At 44.5% G+C, this 18917-nt stretch overlaps 1 protein-coding gene across 1 annotated transcript in view; it reads left to right on the plus strand.

Annotated features, from left to right (window-relative positions):
- The first annotated feature begins 221 nt into the window (after positions 1 to 221).
- LOC126235017 (acyl-CoA Delta-9 desaturase-like) overlaps positions 222 to 18917 on the plus strand; it is a 72606-nt gene continuing 53910 nt past the window's right edge. Inside the window, exons 1-2 of the mRNA XM_049943752.1 lie at positions 222 to 435; positions 9145 to 9275. Coding sequence (XP_049799709.1) covers positions 222 to 435; positions 9145 to 9275 — 345 coding nt within the window. The remainder of the gene's footprint in view (positions 436 to 9144; positions 9276 to 18917) is intronic.

An 18917-nucleotide genomic window follows, 5' to 3' on the forward strand; every position in this document is an offset into this window, starting at 1 on the left:
TCATTTATAGCGCACAACTCCTTCTTGGTGTTGCGACTTTTTCCGTCAGCGTATGTATGGAAGAAGATATGTTGATAGAAGATAGGATATGAAGTCGCTGTCTCTAATAACAATCTTGGAACGTCCTTTAGCCTTTGCCGGTGGATGCTATATTCTTAGACTCACGCAGATGATAACAGGAACTCTTACGCGTTTTGTTGCAGCACGTTGCTGTCCCGAGTATGCCGCCCAACGTGACGTCTCCGGACAGGTCGCCATGTGACGTCGGCTTTCACGACAGCCCTCCACCGCAGAAGGAGGACGCCGACAAGCAGCCCGCGTACGAGTGGCGGATCGTGTGGCGCAACGTGGTCGTGTTCATCTACCTGCACGTGGCCTCCGTCTACGGCCTCTACCTGGCGCTCACCGCCGCCAAGTGGGCCACCGTCTACTGGAGTGAGTAGCCGCCACACTTCTCACATAATCTAATACTAAGCTTCGCACTGAGCTTCATTTCTTGTAATGACGCGTTGCTAGGAAACGACAGCGTAAAATGTTCGCCAGAAAGCGAGAAAATACACAACTGGCCATTAAAACTGTAACAAACGTCAATCTGGCATGAATTGTACAACGTGCTTGGACATGAAATAGATTACACTGGCCAACAACAAAAATATTTCCTTTTTATTTACAGGGGCAACATATACTGAGGTGACAAAGGTCATGGGATAGCGATATGCACTCATACGGATAGCGGTAGTATCGTGTACGCAACGTATAAAACGACAGCTTATTGGTGGGTCTGTCATTTGTACTCAGCTGATTCATGTAAAAGGTTTTTGACGCAGACTCTCAACGCGGAATGGTAGCTCGAGATAGAGGCGTGGGAGGTTCCATTTCGAAAATCGTTAAGGATCTCAACAATCTGAGATCCACAGTTTTAAGAGAGTGTCGAGAATATTAAATTTCAGGTATTACCTCTCACCACAGACAACTCAGTGGCTGACAGCCTTTACTTAACGACCGAGAGCAGCGGCGTTTGCGCAGAGTTTCCACTGCTAATAGACGAGAAACACTGCCCGAAATAACGGTAGAAAAAAATGTGGAATGTACGATGAATGTATCCGTTAGGACAGTGCGGCGAAATATGGCGTTAACGAGCTATGGTAACAGATAACCGACGCGAGTGCCTGTAGGCATCTCCTGGGCTCGTGGCCATATATATTGGACCCTAGACGACTGGAAACAGTGGCCAGTCCCAATTTCACGTGGTAAGAGCTGCCGGTAAGGTTCGAGCGTGGCGCAGATCCAACGAGGCATTGGATCGAAGTTGTTAATAAGGCACTGTGCAAGCTGTAAGTGGTTCCAAAATGATGAGGTCTGTGTTTACATGAGACAGACTGATTCCTTTGGTCCAACTGAATCGAAAAGTAACTGGAAATGGTTATGTTCGGCTGCTTGTGGATCATCTGCAGCCATTCATGGACTTAATGTACCCAAACAATGATCGAACTGTTATGGATGACAATGCACCGTGTCACTGCGTCACAATTGTTTCAAGAACATTTTGGACAATTTGAGTGAATGATTTGGCCACCCATATCGCCCATTATGGGACGTAATCGACAGCTCAGTACGTGCACAAAATCCTGCACCTCCAACTCTTTCGCAATTATGGACGACTATAGAGGCAGCATGGCTCAGTATTTCTCCAGGGGATTCGAACGAGTTGCGGAGTCCATGCCACATTGAGTTGTTGCACTAAGCCGGGCAAAAGGAGATCCTACACGACGTTAGGAGGTACCCCTTGACTTTTGTCACCTCGCTGTACACTGTTTCTGGAAGATAATTCGCCTATGAAATCAGATATAATTTCAAAATTTCTGTACCGGCCTCAGTTTTCATATACTAGTCCGCCTCCGTAGCTGAGTGGTCAGCGCAGCTCAGAGCCATACCAGGGCACTGGTTCGATTCCCGACAGGTTCGGCGATCTTCTCCGCTTGGGGACTGAGTGTTCCGTTGTCCTTATCACTGTTTCATCACCACTGACATGCAAGTTACCGAAGTGGCGTCGAATAAAAAGAGACTTGCACCGTGCTGCTAAACTCCCAGAAAGGGGACTCCCAGCCAATAGCACATTTAATTTCATAATATAATGCTTATTGTAAACTGCTGCAGGTATTATATGAATGTGGCAAAATGATGCCCTCTCGTAATAAGGCTTAACAAGCGCAAGGAGAAAAAAAAAGTCTATCATAACACAAAGGAAACAAAAATAGTATAACAACAAACAAGGATAAATTATCATACTTAATATTTTCTTCCGGATATGCTGCGATAATTTGCCTCAAGAATATCGTTTCGTAAGGACCAGGAGCAGTCCAGAAACATTGCGATACACCATTTATCTTTATACCACTTTCCCATTTGAGAAATGTTCTAGTGGAACAATTCTCCATCTTCGTCACTAACAGAACCAAGGTTACCCAGGTAGAAGTCCAAATGAATATTCAAGAAATATAATTTAAGTAATATGTGGTATGATCACAGTAATTCCTGTACAACAATTCGGTAGTTCTCTGCGCTAAAATTGCGCCGCTGTGTAAAATTTACTTGCAGACACTTGTGAAAAAAAATAATGTGACTCTTTCAACGAAATGTTCATCGGACATAAATTTCCTAATTTGTGGTCCTACAACTATTCCTTTCTTTACTTTTACCCCAACGATCCTTGGAAACTTCTCTCGCAAGAGCATGAATTAACATGAAATTTTGGCCCTGGCTTTTTGATGTGGCGAAAATTAATATGCAGCGGTAGTTTGGGGTCAACGTTTTTCTGTGTAGGCAGCAGATCATTCCGAGCAAGCCATTATATCCTATAATAGCGGTTGTTCTTCTGTCTATTCTGTGCCACTCACATAGGAAACAACATGGTTTTATGTACCCAACCAGCAGACCGAGAAGAATTGGTATTACCTTGAGATCTCCACATGCACGCCATTTGGATAAGTGTGACTAGCAGTTTAAAGTTCTCATTTGTTTCCTTCAAATTAACTGCATGAGCATATTGAAACAGAAAGTAATTTGCTTCCATTCTGGAGGAGTACTGCTTTCACACTAACTTTATTGAGATCTTTGAATACTTGCCTCCCATTTACACTGTAATCATGGCCACTAATCTCCCTAATGGACTCTACATTATTTCAAAAAGCCATGTCGCCTTCCTTGACGAAATATTCAGAAAAAGACAGCTTGCTGATCACGGTAAACACTTTCGTATCGCTAAGAAGTCTTTATTCGCGAAGCTGTAAGTCGAGCATGTTGCTTCAACAAATGTATATTACGATCAAGATCGTTCAGATCCTCTTGACACAAAAAGTATGGCTTATTTGATTCGCATAGGCCTTGAAATGTTGGGTCGGCACGCTCATCTCCTTCACTGCCCTCTGCACGGTCGTCACTGTGTTGGCCTTCACTCGCTGTCACTCTCGTAGGAGTCACTGCTATCGGCTGTGACATACGAGTACAATGAAGCGCCAAGGAAACAGGTCTAGGTACGCGTATTCAAACACAGAGATACATAAATAGGCAGAATGCGGCGCTGCGGTCGGCAAAGCCTATGTAAGACAACAAGTGTCTGGCGCAGGTCTTGGATCGGTTACTGCAGCTACAATGGCAGGTTATCAAGATTTAAGTGATTCTGAACGTGGTGTTATAATCGGCGAGGAGCGGTGGGACACAGCATCTCCGAGGTAGCGATGAAGTGGGAATTTTCCCCTACGACCATTTCACGAATGTACCGTGAATATCAGAAATCCGGTAAAACATCAAATCCCCAACATCGCTGCGGCCGGAAAAAAATCCTGCAAGAACGGGACCGACGACGACTGAAGAGAATCGTTCAACGTGACAGAAGTACACCCTTCCGCAAATTGCTGCAGATTTCATTGCTGGGCCAGCAACAAGAGACAGCATGCGAACCGTCCAACGGAACATCATCGATATGAGCTTTCGGAGCTGAAGGCAAATTCGTGTACCCTTGAAGACCCACTCGTGTACGTTTGATGACTTTACGCTACAAAGCTTTACGCCTCGCCGGGGCCCGTCGACACCGCCATTGGACTGTTGATGACTGGAAACGTGTTGTCTGGTCGGACGAGTCTCGTTTCAAATTGTATCGAGTGGATGGACGTGTACGGGTATGCAGACAACCTCACGAATCCGTGGACCCCGTTTGTCAGAAGGGGACTGTTCAAGCTGTTGGAGGCTCTGTAATGGAGTGGGGCGTGTGCAGTTGGAGTGATATGGGACTCCTGATACGCCTATATACGACTCTGACAAGTGACACGTATGTAAGCGTCCTGTCTGATCACCTGCATCCATTCATGCCCATTGTCCCTTCCGACGGACTTGGACAATTCCAGCAGGACAATGCGACACCCCACACGTCCAGAATTGCTACAGAGTAGCTCCACGGACACTCTTCTGAGCTTAAACACTTCCACTGTAGACCGAACTCCCCAGACATGAACATTAGTAAACGTATCTGGGATGTCTTGAAACGTGCTGTTCAGAAGACATCCTCTCGTACTCTACGCATTTATGGACAGCCCTGCAGGATTCATGGTGTCAGTTCGCTCCACCACTACTTCAAACATTGGTCGAGTCCGTGCTACGTCATGCTGCGGCATATCTGCGTGTTCGCGGGGGGGGGGGATGGAGGGGTCATATTAGGCAGGTGTATCAGTGTGTTGTTGTATGCATGGAAGAAACCTGGAGATACTGACAGGTTTCAGATAGATTATATAATGGTAAGACAGAGATTAGGAACCAGGTTTTAAAATGTAACGCATTTCCAGGGGCGAATCTGGACTCTGACTACAATCTATTGATTATGAACTGTCGATTAAAACTGAAGAAACTGCAAAAATGTGGGAATTTAAGGAGATGGGACCTGGAGAAACTGACTAAAGGAGAGGTTGTACAGAGTTTCAGGGAGAGCATAAGGGAATAATTGACAAGAATGGGGGAAAGAAATACAGTAGAAGAAGAATAGGTAGCTTTGAGGGATGAAGTAGTGAAGGCAGCAGGGGATCAAGTAGGTAAAAAGACGAGGGCTAGTAGAAATACTTGGGTAACAGAAGAAATATTGAATTTAATTGATGAAAGGAGAAAATAGAAAAATGCAGTAAACGAAGCAGGCAAAAAGGAATACAAACGTCTAAAAAATTAGACCGACGGGAAGTGCAAAATGGTTAAGCAGGGATGACTAGAGGACAAATGTAAGGATGTAGAGGCTTATCTTGCTTGGGGTAAGTTACATACTGCCTACAGGAAAATTAAGGAGACCTTTGGAGATAAGAGAACCACTTGTATGAATATCAAGAGCTCAGATGGAAACCCAATTCTAAGCAAAGAAGGGAAAGAAGAGAAGGAGTATATAGAGGGTCTATACAAGGGCGATATAAAGTAGTAAAGGAGTTTTGCTATTTGGGGAGCAAAATAACTGATGATGGTCGAAGTAGAGAGGATATAAAATGTAGACTGGCAATGGCAAGGAAAGCGTTTCTGAAGAAAGGAAATTTGTTAACATCGAGTATAGATTAAAGTGTCAGGAAGTCGTTTCTGAAAGTATTTGTATGGAGTGTAGCCATGTATGGAAGTGATACATGGACGATAAGTAGTTTAGACAAGAAGAGAATAGAAGCTTTCAAAATGTGATGCTACAGAAGAATGCTGAAGATTAGATGTGTAGATCACATAACTAATGAGGAGGTATTGAATAGAATTGGGGAGTAGAGTAGTTTGTGGCACAACTTGACTAGAAGAAGGGATCGGTTGGTAGGACATGTTCTGAGGCATCAAGGGATCACCAATTTAGTACTGGAGGGCAGCGTGGAGGGTAAAAATCGTAGAGGGAGACCAAGAAATGAATACACTAAGCAGATTCAGAAGGATGTAGGCTACAGTACGTATTGGGAGATGAAGCAGCTTGCACAGGATAGCAGGATAGAGTAGCATGGAGAGCTGCATCAAACCAGTCTCAGGACTGAAGACCACAACAACATCAGTTTGTTTGGCTCTTCACTGTATGTCCTTGTACTATATGATAAATTAGGTTATTGCACACTTTTCATTGTTTTCAATAGAAGTACACCTCTTTTTCCAGACAAAAATTACAGTCCGTTGTCTATCCATTAGTTCCATCGAAATCATGCAAACAGTAAAGAACATGTGACGTGATCTTTTTAATTACCTTGTTGGTAGTGTGGCACATGACGATCACCATATTTGGAGGAGGTCTGTCCTTGTCCTGGTCAACAACACTACACCAAAAGTTAAATTCATAGTCCTTTCTTAAAAGAGGGTTAATTCCGTTTATGCAATTTCCGATCTTGCTCTCCACACATATAACAGAAAGAATTTTCGTTGTTTTCCCTAGTGCGAGGAGTTTCTTCCTATGAATAAAATAAAAGATAAACCACAAACCTTCACGAACTTACAGCGAGTTCCACAAGAAGGTCTACGCCGTTATCTGAATGAAATAAAAGACATTATTATAAACATACGTTTACGTGAAAATACATCTTGTTACTAATTGCACAATCACCGCCATTATCGATTATAGATTGGCACCTTAACCCTCTTTCCGGTAAATCATCCACGTTTCCTACTTCTAAATATCGTTTGACCAACTTCGCAGAGAACGTCTTTAACTTTCTAAGAATTTGGCAGCAGCTCCATATGAAAGCTTTGGTCCCTTTGGATGGTTTACAAGGAATGCTGCCTCGTGACGCTTCAGATATTTCGCACTCATTTTAAACTGCAACCGACAAAACAAAACATTCAACTCTCGCACTGTTTATTTATACACTGTGCAACAGCGCAGTGATTATAGATTCGAGAGCATTACCAGAGTTGTCGCTGCGGACGTTACATTTAAAATTATGGTGTACACTTTCTTATGGAACTGACTGTAGAACAACAAGTAGTCAATTCTAGCAATTGCCCGAAATTCATGTTTTTTGTTTTTTGGTCGTTGTGGACGACGTCACATGATCCTTCCACTAACTCCGAGACGGATGGCTACTCGGTGGGTTTCTCACTCAGAAATCTCATTTTGATGTTGGATGGTTGTGAGAAGTTCGTGTTATGCACCGTGCAAGGAGAGAAAACGCCCTTCAGTATGTGTCGGAATTCGACAGCGGCAGAATCATGGTGTTCGAGACTGTCGTTCCGTGATGTATCTGCTCGTTTTGATAAAGATCCCACGGCAGTTCAGCGAAGCATACTGAATGCGATGCACGTTTTCAACGGTCCCGCGCGAATAGAGCCCAGTGAAGCACCAGTTGCACGTCGCAGCTATGATAATGATGAATCCGAGGCTCTGATTGTCTCGTTGACGACTGCGTTCTGTCGTCTCTCTAGGTCGACCGCTTCCTTCTTGACGCTGTGTTTTGCCATGGTTCACCCATTCCTGATCGTCGCATAGTGGCATCGCTCCAATTCAAAGACAAGCGATTCGCCGATTACTCCAGCTGGCGTCTTTGAAGCCAGCTAACGTCCTCTTTCAAATGCTGACATCTGCGTATTATGTTCACGCACCATCTGAGAGGCATAGTTACTGTCCAACTGAGTATACAAAATGAAATTCTCAAACTATTTATACCCTGGTATCGACATGTCCCCTGTTAACTATCTTTGTCAGCTGTACAGTGAAATTGTCATGCAGCGTTCATCGGCCGCCAATATTAACAGTTTTGCATTTTCCACGATACGAGTATGAATATCAGTTTGTGACCAATTTGCATAAGTCCTTCGTGGTGTATCCCTTTTTTCTAGTAGCTGTATCTGTGTGGCCGCGTGGGATTAGCCGAGTGGTCTCAGGTGCTGCAGTCATGGACTGTGCGGCTGGTCTCGGCGGAGGTTTGAGCCCTCCCTCGGGCATGGGTGTGTGAGTTTGTCCTTAGGATAATTTAGCTTAAGAAGTGTGTAAGCTTAGGGACTGATGACCTTAGCAGTTAAGTCCCATAAGATTTACACACATTCAAATTGTATCTGTGTGTGTAACAGTAAAGGCAATGGCTTACTCACATGAACACTGTACCTACCCGCTGCATCATTGTAGCATCAATGAGTGGGTATGTATGTGGCTCTATGACTTCTCTTCCTTATTGACCATTTCATTCCCCTGAGTGGGCAAGAGCCATATTGCTGCTGTGCAGCCAAATTATGACAAAAATACATACGTATTTGCTCAGTTAAAAGCATTAAAATTGTCGCAATGAAAACACAGTGAACTTTTCTTTTGCTGTATTACTATAAAAAAGACAAATGGTGGTGGAGTGGCTGGTGAAATAATGGTGATGATGATTATCTGGCAAATCCGTCGAACTAAACTCCCAATAAGTAGTGTGTGGCGAGGAAGTTTGAAAGTATGAGTAGGATAATTTATATGTAGCTATGTCTGGGGTGAAGCAGGGGGAGGAGGGGAAGAGGTGATGTTGGGCTCGGAAGACGGACGTGTAAGTGGACGGAGGAGCAGGAAGGAGCGAGGATGCGTGAGGTTGTTTGGCAAATCTTTCAAGCTCATCTCACAATTAGTTGGGTATGGCCAAGGCAGATGGACGGACGAGGGGCAGCAGGACAATTCGTATACATGAGTAGCTATGTATGAAAGGGAGAGGAGGGATGGATTATGTTTAGCTGGGAAGTCGGATGTGTAAGGGGACGGAGAAGCAGGAAGGCGCGATGATGAATGGAATCTGGGAGAGGTATTGAAGCATCGACTTGAGGAAAGGATATGAGATTTTTAATTTGTATATCAGGACGGGTCTCGGTGAGGAAGGGGAATCCTTTTCATGTTTTCTTCCGACAGTATATGAAAGGCTTGGCAAAATGGACGGAGGGAGGAGGATTGTGTTGGTACGGCAGCCGTTCATAATTGGGAAGGAGATCTGCTGCCTGTGGTGGCTATCTTTACAAGCGTTGACATTCGGCTGGAGGTGCTGTTTGACGCAAAGTTCATAGTTACGGCGGAGAGCAATTCCACTGGCAGGGTTCACAGCTTCACCACTTCTGGACGTCGATGACCACGTCGATTTCGGCGCTGCCTGTATCGCACTTGGCCACTACAGACGGTATAAAGATGTCTGTTTGTTGCAGCCGTGCTGGTGGGCTGGATGGCGACCACGGGCGTACAGGCGGGTGCGCACCGCCTCTGGGCGCACAGGTCGTACAAGGCCAAGCTGCCGCTGCGGCTCGTGCTCGCCGTGTGGAACACCATCGCCTTCCAGGTGAGTACACACCCCACCAAGTCTTTCCACTCCACTGTATACACATTATAGCATCACGTCTTTCCAGTCTGCTGTGTACACATTTCTGCTGGCCTGGAACAGTGTTTATAAGGGTCGCTCGACCGTTCAGTTGTTTTCATAGCCATATTTAGGGTGGGACGATATTCGACCGACCAGCCGGTCAGTAGAAGACGGCTGAGTACGGCCGACAAAGATAGGCGATGTTGTTGGTAAGTGCTAACTGCTCACGAACATCACGGCCGAATACGACCGACTGACCGAGAGATCGCAGTGAAATGGAGATGGTCGGACGTAGCGGGTCGATGCAGACACCACTCGCTACTTGCGTCTGATTGTGTTTCACATCTGTTACGTCATTCTACAAGAAGAAGCCGCTTATTTCTCCAGATATTGTTGTTCAAGATAATGGAACGAAAGTTACACTCTAAGACAAGAAAATAGGATGTGCCATGAAGGAGTTATCCGTATTGATCACAAATTGATATTCATACAGGTACCGACGGTAAATGCAGTGTTGCTGGCCGACGGACGAATGCGTGATGCTGCAGCACAATTCCATCCCGCAACCGGCAAGGATAACCAACAGGGGACATGTCGATATCACGGCATAAAGACTAAGAATTTCATCCCGTGACCTGAGCTGGACAGTAACTATGTCTTGCAGACAGGTGCTTGAACAATATATACAGATGTCAGCGTTTGTGAGACGACATTTAGTTGGGCTCAAACAATCCAATTGGAGCAATCAGCATATCGCTCGACATTTGAAGAGGAACGATGCCACTATTCGACGATGTTGGCAGCGGTGAGTGAATCCGGAGCGGACACGATGTGAAGAAGGAAGCGGTCGTCCTAGAGAGACGACAGAACGTGCAAGGGAAGCGATCGTCAGAGAGGCACTCAGAGCTCTGGATTGATCATGATGGTAGATGCGACGTGCAACTGGCATTTCAGAGACCACAAGGATTATTAATAAGCGGCTCATAGAAAGGGGGCTGGGCTCACAGCGCCCCTTGTGCCGACTATCACTGACTTCTGTACACCAACGAGTCCGTTTGCCGTATGTTGGGCACATTCGGCCTGCAATCACGTGGACTGGAGTGGAGTTGTCTTCAGTGATGATTCCTGCTCAGAACTGGGCCCCGATGTCCAGCGAAGACGTCTCTGGATATGCTCCATTCAGCAGTGGCATACCAACCCGATAACTAGGAGTGATAATCTGAACCTGCAATGTCACAGCAGGACCCCTTTGGTTGTCATCTGCGGCACCGTTACACCACAGCACTACGTCGACGACATTCTACGTCCCGTTTTGTTGCCCTTGATGGCAAGCCATCCTGGGCTTACATTTCAAGAAGATAATGCCCGGCCGCCTGCGGTGAGAGTTTTTACTGCTCGTCTTTGTGCTTGCCAAACCCTACCGTGGCCAGCAAGGTCACCGGGTGTCTCCCCAATTGGGAACGTGTGGAGCATTATGGGCAGGGCCCTCCAACCAACTCGGAATTTTGACAATGTAAATCGCCAATTGAACATAATTTGGCCCTATATCCCTCAGGAGGGCATCCAACAACTCTGTCAATCAATGCCAGGCTTGGACAAGGGCCAGAGGTGGATCAACGCGTTTACTGACTTTCTCGATTTGTGAAGCTTTTTCTCTTGAATAAATCATCCAATAATTCTGAAACTGTAATCATTTGTTTGTCTGTACATGCACATCACATCTACCGATTTCTGTCATTCAGGCAATTCCTTCGAGGTGCGCCGTTAGCGTATTTTACAACATACATTCATATCTTAGCTCTTTCACTACATAGTCGCCGTTCATAGCGCCCCAGATGTTTTCCGATTCATTGTATATTCTCAGTTGCCGCCAAGTCGTTGAACCAGTCACTAGCGTCCTCGTAGAATTCTTCATTTTTTCCATAGAACTTTTCTCCAAAAAGTCCATCAGTTTGGGAGAAAATATGGTGATCATTGGGGTACAAGGCGTATCTTCAAAAAATTTCAATTCAAACTGCCGAAGCAAATCCTTCTTTAAGCCAGACGGATGTAGGCTAATGTTTGACACCAATCCACGCAGTTTGTTTTGAACTATACCTTTTTGATCCAGAAACTGTGTTCTTGGATCTACGAGATTACTCTGCTATTCACAATAAAGTGCCTGGCAGAGGGTTCAATGAACTACCTTCAAGCTGTCTCTCTACCGTTCCACTCTGTGCGAGCTCTGATTTCTCTTATTTTATCGTGATGATCATTTCTCCCTATGTAGGTGGGTGCCAACAGAATGTTTTCGCAATCGGAGGAGAAAACTGGTGATTGAAATTTCATGAGAAGATCCCGTCGCAATGAAAAACGCGTTTCTTTTAATGATTGCCACTCCAATTCACGTGTCGTGCCTGTGACACTACCTCCCCTATTTCGCGATAATACAAAACGAGCTGTTTGGGGTCGTTGAGGATCGTGAATAATGCCATTCCATTGACTGCCACTTCGTTTGTGACTTTTATGCTCAACCCCCCGTCACGAGTAACAGTAAAACCTTAAACACTTGACTCGCATTCGGGAGGACGACGGTTCAATCCCGCGTCCGGCCATCCTGATCGCTCCAGGCAAATGCCGGGATGGTTCCTCTGAAAGGGCACGGCCGACTTCCTTCCCCATCCTTCCCCACTCCGATGAGACCGATGACCACGCTGTCTGGTCTCCTTCCCCAAACAACCAACCAACCAACCAGTAAAACTCCTCGGCATCCTTGTCACAAGGTGTGAGAAAAATCGATGCAAATGTTTTTTGTGTTCATCTGTCAACAGCCGAAGAACCATTCTGGCACACACTTTTCTAAGGCCCAGATCAGCGCAAATTATTTTTAATAAAGACCTGATCGTGAAATATCGGGAAAGGCAAAGTTCAATCTATCATTAGTGAAACGTCTATCCTGTTGAATTTTTCTCCTCAATCTCACAACTCTATTTCCAAATGATTGTTGGTCATGATGGATATTCGTTCTTCTGCCATTAAACGGGATGCACGATTTTCGAACTGGAGCTTCATTCGTCACATTTCTATGAACTTCGGCCATCTCTCTTTAAATTTTGACAGGGTACACATTTTGTTTTTGGTTTTGAAACCCTGTTACTATATGAAGCACACACCTGGTGCGATCATTAATTCCTTCACACATTTAAAAGTGCACAACTGAGCAGTGAATGACCATTCCTGTTCACTGTTAGCGTCATACTGGCACCATAGATTAAGAAAGCGTGCGACATGGCAGGGGGTTGCGTTGGTGATGGCGCGACTCGTGAGATCAAAACGTTGTTTACATTTAGAATGATCCTTACAGTTACCTATTATGGAGACTGAAAAGCTTATACACATTTTATGGGCCATTTATGACAGTACAAAAGAAGCTGCCGAGATGCTGCAAAGGAAGGCAGTGATTATTGAGTTTTCAAAGTAATTACTACCTCATCTTGCAGAATGTCATTATCTACAAAAACTAGCACTCAGACGTGAACTGCAACGAGTTCCTATTAATGAAGGATATCTGTTTGTAATTACCAGACTGCTATCTCACGAGCAGTTCTGGCTACAAGCAGCCTGGGAACAGTATGTTTCCTGAAGGTGGAAAATCTTCTCGACAGTTCAGTGATACAGATAAAACAGACGTTCACTCCACTGATTGAAGTGAAACAGATCCTATGCAGAATGCGGTCGTCTACAGCGGGTGGACGAAAATACGGAAACACATTATCGTGCGTAATACGGTGTAGGAATTCCATTGGCATTCAAAAGTTTCCAGTCGTCTCAGAATGGATAAATACAGATAATACACAGTTTTCAAGAGAAACTTGTACAATTCTTCCTGCAAATTAGCGACAAGTTCAGATAACAGTGTTCGACTATATTAAGTGTATTCGCAATTGTGAATATGGACAACCAGCAGCTGTAGAATGGAGCGATGACAATGAAAATTTGTGCCGCAACAGGACTCGAACCCGGATTTCCCGCTTATCGCCAGCGGTCACCTTACCTTTGCCTATCCGTGCACTACTCACAGCTAGCCCCAGACTTCCACATGTCGTCAACCATGTGTCTACAGCCCACACTCGTACATCCATTATTGTCAGGTGGCGTGGTCTTTTGACCTTCATTTCTTACATATTCCGTCCTCACAATCGTATTCTGCACGTCAAGACGCTTCATTCGAACCCAAACTCGATAAGGTAGAGTCAATTTTGTATAAATTCATGTAAACGATATACAGATCTAATAAGTAAATCGCAAGTGTGCACCGAGGTTAAAAAAGTCGAGGCTGGCGTACACAACATGATGGCCACAGGAATTTTTTCGTTCTATAAGAGGCAACCAGCCCACTAGGAGGCTTGTTCCTTCAATGGGTGAGTCAACAAACCTACTTCGAGTGACCGCCCAGAAACAGGACAGCTTTTGCAAGAGCGAAGGGAAGATGACCCCATGTTCGAATTGAAAGCAAATTCCGCTACATTGTGTGGGAGCGCCCAGAAGATGCATTTTTTCATGGACTGACTGCGTAGTTATGTTCTCACAGGAGGACAGTAGATGCCTAATAGAGATCTACACATTTCTGCATTGGTCGACTTAAACGAAAAGTCATTCTCCCATTTAAAAGAGCAATGATGATTGGCGGAATATTTCTGACGCAAAGCGCCAGAGGAGTGAGGAAAGACAGCGAATGATATACCCTTGCAACTTTTCCAGAAAAAGGATCTGTCCCGTTGTCGCTCTTGAAGCGGGAACACGTAATGACAGCAAGTGCGCTCGTACAAGTACGCTAAGAGAGAGGAACAAAGTCTCTCCTCAGTACTTCTCTGGGAGAGCACCTCTGTCGCTAGTGAATCGGAGTTATACTCTATATTGAGTCGCTCGCGATTAAGCATTGTTCACTGTGTTGGCTACCACACTTATTGTGCGGTGTGAACACGGACAGAGTACCAGTAAAACGCCTGCGAGCGAATATTGAGTGGAATGGCGGTGGACTGGTTATCTGACCGGTGTACCACGCCAATAGTTGGACTAGGGGCGGATAGGAGTCCTTGACATCATCAAGGCGTAGAGAGAGTTTGATTGGCGAAGGTCAATCCAGATAGAAAGAGATAGTTGTGTTATTTGTCAGCAGCGAGCGACGCAGGCAGCAGTCGTCGCAGCTCACGTCATTGTGCGCTACAGCCTATGCGAGACCCATCTGTCCTCCATAACAGTACACTCCATTACATTTCTCACACGACAGCCTTGACCGTACCTAGAAAAGTTATTCAAGTTGTGTAGGTGCGGCTCTCAGCCATTCTGCCGAGTAAATAACATTCTTAAAGAAAAGGGAGAAAAGAAGCTTTCCATACTTTGTAAAATAATAGCATTCCTATCCATAAGAGGCAATCTACTGTTCCGAAAAGAACCCTGAAATTTATTAATTTATAAGAAAAAGTTTCACTTGATTTCTCAGAATTTTTTGCAATAAATAATATTTTTCGTTCGTTTAATGTTTTTCTTACACTAACTAGCAATACTCCAGTACCCAAGTATTCCACTAGTTATGTAAGAATATAGAATATTTTTGTGTCTTTTCCTTACAGCGGACGACTCCAGAAGATATTTATTGCTGAATGTTTTTCAAGCAGTTCTCGTTGGTACATTAGGACTGTCTGTCTGACTTCTGTAGTAGTGTGAGGTGGAAATTGTTTCTTGCAGGAACCAAAGGGTACTTGTTGGATCAATCCATTGTGCAACTTGACAAAATAAAACCCACACACTCACATTACGTATGGGGAGACATTTTACTTGAAAGTCGCTTGTTCGGTGTCGGCGGATAAGTACGATATTGGAGTGCCTGTGTTATTCTGAATACGATGCAAAGTTCCTTTGGACACGCACGCACCGTATTCAGAACAACACAGGCACTACAATAGCGCATTTATCAGCCGACACAGGGCAAGTGACTTTCAAGTAAAATGTCGCACCTGTACAGGAACGTACATAATGGATGTACGAGTACAGGTTACAGACGAATGGTTGACGACATATGGAAGTTTGGGTGTGGCCGTGAGTCGTACACGGACAGCCATGGATAAGGCAACCAGTGGCGACGAGCGAGAAATCCGGGGTCGAGTGCCGATCCGTCACAAATTTTCACTGTCGTCATTCCATTCTGCTCTTAATGGTTGTCCATATTCGCAGTTTCGAATACATTTAAAGTATTTCATAACAGCTTCAGTCGCCGCACTACCTGTTCCTTTGGACATGCATGTACGTCCAAAGGAACTTTGCATCGTAACAGCATAACACAGGGACTGCAATATCGTATAACGATGACGGAGACCGAAAGCGGTTACGGAAACTTCTACCTCAAGAAGACCACAAGGGCTCAATAATATTGAGATGTGGTGACTATGGCGGCCAGGAGAGATGCGAGAGTTGCCGGCCGCTGTGTCCGAGCGGTTCTAGGCGCTTCAATCTCGAACCGCGCTGCTGCTCGGTCGCAGGTTCGAATCCTGCCTCGGGCATGGATGTGTGTGATGTCCTTAGGTTAGTTAGGTTTAAGTAGTTCTAAGTCTAGGGGACTGATGACCTCAGATGTTAAGTGCCATAGTGCTTAGAGCCATTTGAATCATTTTTAGAGATGCGACAATTCATCCTCGATCAAAAGCAGTCCTAGATGATGTGACTTTTGCAAACAGGGCACCCGGCGTCTTGGAACACAGACTTACCATTGGGAAAGAAATACGGGCCATAGAATGGACCTGATCAACCAAAACGGTCACATAATACTTAGCAGTATTGTGGTCTTGCAGAGCAACAGAATACCATAGAATCGCTGCCCAAATCATCACTGAACCCCCGCCATGTTTCAGTATTGGGACGTAAACTCGGCAACTAGTTGGAAAAAGTGTGAAACTAGACTCATCCGACTGAGAAACTCTTTTCTATTGCTACATAGTCCAGGTTTCTATGGCTTAGGCACCACGTATTCCTGTTACGAGTATTTGCATCACTGGCGGGTGGTTTTTGAATTCCAGATAACCCTGCAATTGCCAGCTTATGTTGTTGGACTGGTTGAATGAACATATTTTGTTTAGTCAGTTAGTTAGTTACACGTTCCATAGATCATCTGAATGATTCTTTTATTTAAATGATGTGGAATGAATCAGTTTACAGGATATGTATATATGATTAGTGTTTAATGGTTCAAATGGCTCTGAGCACTATGGGACTTAACGTCTGAGGTCATCAGTCCCCTAGAACTTAGAACTACTTAAACCTAACTAACCTGAGGATATCACACACATTCATGCCCGAGGCAGGATTCGAACCTCCGACAGTAGCAGTCGCGCGGTTCCTGGCTGAAGCGCCTAGAACCGCTCGGCCACCGCGGCCGGCCTTAGTGTTTAATGGACACATTATTATTTTATTCCTACTAATGCAACTACAGTTAAAAATCAGGTTTGCTTCCTTTTTTTAGGTGTTTTATAGTTGTTAGTTCAAGCTGTCACTGTTCCTAGTGAGTTGACGTCGCTTATACACCAGAATAAAGTCAGAAACTTTTTGGGCGGGCGGTTTACGTACTCCGGAGGGAGTATGATGGAGGTACATTGCGCCCTACGAGTCATTTCCTTTCCCGTTACACTCTGATATGACGTGAGGGAAAACAACTGCCTATATTGCGCTGTAATAGCCCTTATTTCTCTTATCTTGTCTTCGCGATGCGTAAAAGAGATGTGTGTTGGTGGCAGTAGAATCGTTCTGCAGTCTGTCGCAAATGCCGCTTCTCTAATCTTTCTCATCAGTGTTTCGCGAAACGAACGTCTTATTCCCTCCAGTGATTCCCGTTCGAGTTCACGTAGCGCTTCTCTAACACTCGCAAGTTAATTGATCCTATGATGATAGTCCAGAAACCAATATCTGTCAATGTAGACCAATCTGTCCTCTCATTCCCAACTGTCTGTTGAGTAGAAATGGTAGAGCTACACAGTGCACGTATAAAGAACGTTTTCCGTATCGCCTCGGTCCATCACCCACAATTTTTGTCCGTCTACAACAAAGGGTGCCAGAAACCGTTACGTTCACAAACAAGTGGACGCACACACTAGATCAGGGTTTGTGGATCTTGTGTATGGAAGCATTCATCGCAGATACACCTTGTGCAACGGACATTAGGATCGCCACGAGCAGCAGCTGCTGTAGAGCACACAGGTCAGGGCTCACCTTCTCTGCTGTATGCGTACCTTGATGTGGCAGATTTGAAAGTGATCCGATGTTTAAACTTATTTTAAATACAATCGGTACACTTCTTGACTTGTGTTTATCATCAAAACACTATTTACGAAGTCCCCTCTGCAATCAGTATCACTGTCTACATCTACATGATTACTCTGCAAAAAAAATGGCTCTGAGCACTATGGGAATCAACTGCTGAGGTCATTAGTCCCCTAGAACTTAGAACTAGTTAAACCTAACTAACCTAAGGACATCACAAACATCCATGCCCGAAGCAGGATTCGAACCTGCGACCGTAGCGGTCTTGCGGGATTACTCTGCAACTCACAATTAAGTGACTGTCAGAGGGTTCACCAAATCACCTTTAAGCTACTTCTCCGCGTTCCATTCTCGAACACAGTGCTGGAGAAACGAACACTTAAATCTTTCCGTGAGAGCTCTGATTTCACTTATTTTATTATGATGATCATTTCTCCCTATGCATGTAGGAGGCAACGAATTTTTTCACACTCTGAGGACACAGTTGGTGATTGAGATTTCATGAAAAGGTACTGCCGCAGCGAAAAATGCCGTTGTTATAATGACTGCTACCCCCTAACTGTTTATCGTATCTGTGGCACTCTCTCCCTAATTTCGGGATAATACAAAACGAGATGCATTCTTTTAATTTTTTCGACGTCCTCGTCAATTCTATCTCATGTGGATCCCACACCGCACAGCAGTACTCCAGAAGAGGGCGGACAATCGGAGTGTAAGCAGTCCCTTTAGTAGACCTGCTAAGTTTTCTGCCAATAAATCGCAGTCTTTGGTTTGATTCCCCCACATTATCTATGTGATCGTTCCAGTTTAAATTATTCGTAACTGTATTCCCTAAGTATTTAGTTGAGTTTATAGCTTTCAGATTTGTGTGGTTTATCGTGCCACTGAAATTTAGCGGATTCCTTTTAGTACTCATATGGATGACTTCATACTTTTCATTTTTTGGAGTCAATCGCCACTTTTGGCACCATACAGGTATCTTGTATAATTATTTTGCAATTCTTTTTGGTTATCTGATTACTTTACCTGTCGGTAAATGGCTGCATCATCTGCAAACAATCTGAAAGGTTTGCTGAAATTGTCTCGTAAATCCTTCATGTAGATCAGGAACAGCAGAGGGCCTATATCACTTCCTTGGTTTGTAGCAGAAATTATGAAACACTATGTACACTTCTACTGCCGCGAATTGAAAGATGCACTGCTAACATCCCAATAGGTCGCTATAGCTCAGACGGATATACTTGTGGAACTTCTATGTGAGTCCTTAGTACTAGTAGTAGTTTTACTTATTCATAGATCTCATTTCCAAGGATATCGGACATGTCTCTGTAC

This window comes from Schistocerca nitens, chromosome 2, assembly GCF_023898315.1.
Source record: "Schistocerca nitens isolate TAMUIC-IGC-003100 chromosome 2, iqSchNite1.1, whole genome shotgun sequence".
NCBI classification, from domain to species: domain Eukaryota; kingdom Metazoa; phylum Arthropoda; class Insecta; order Orthoptera; family Acrididae; genus Schistocerca; species Schistocerca nitens.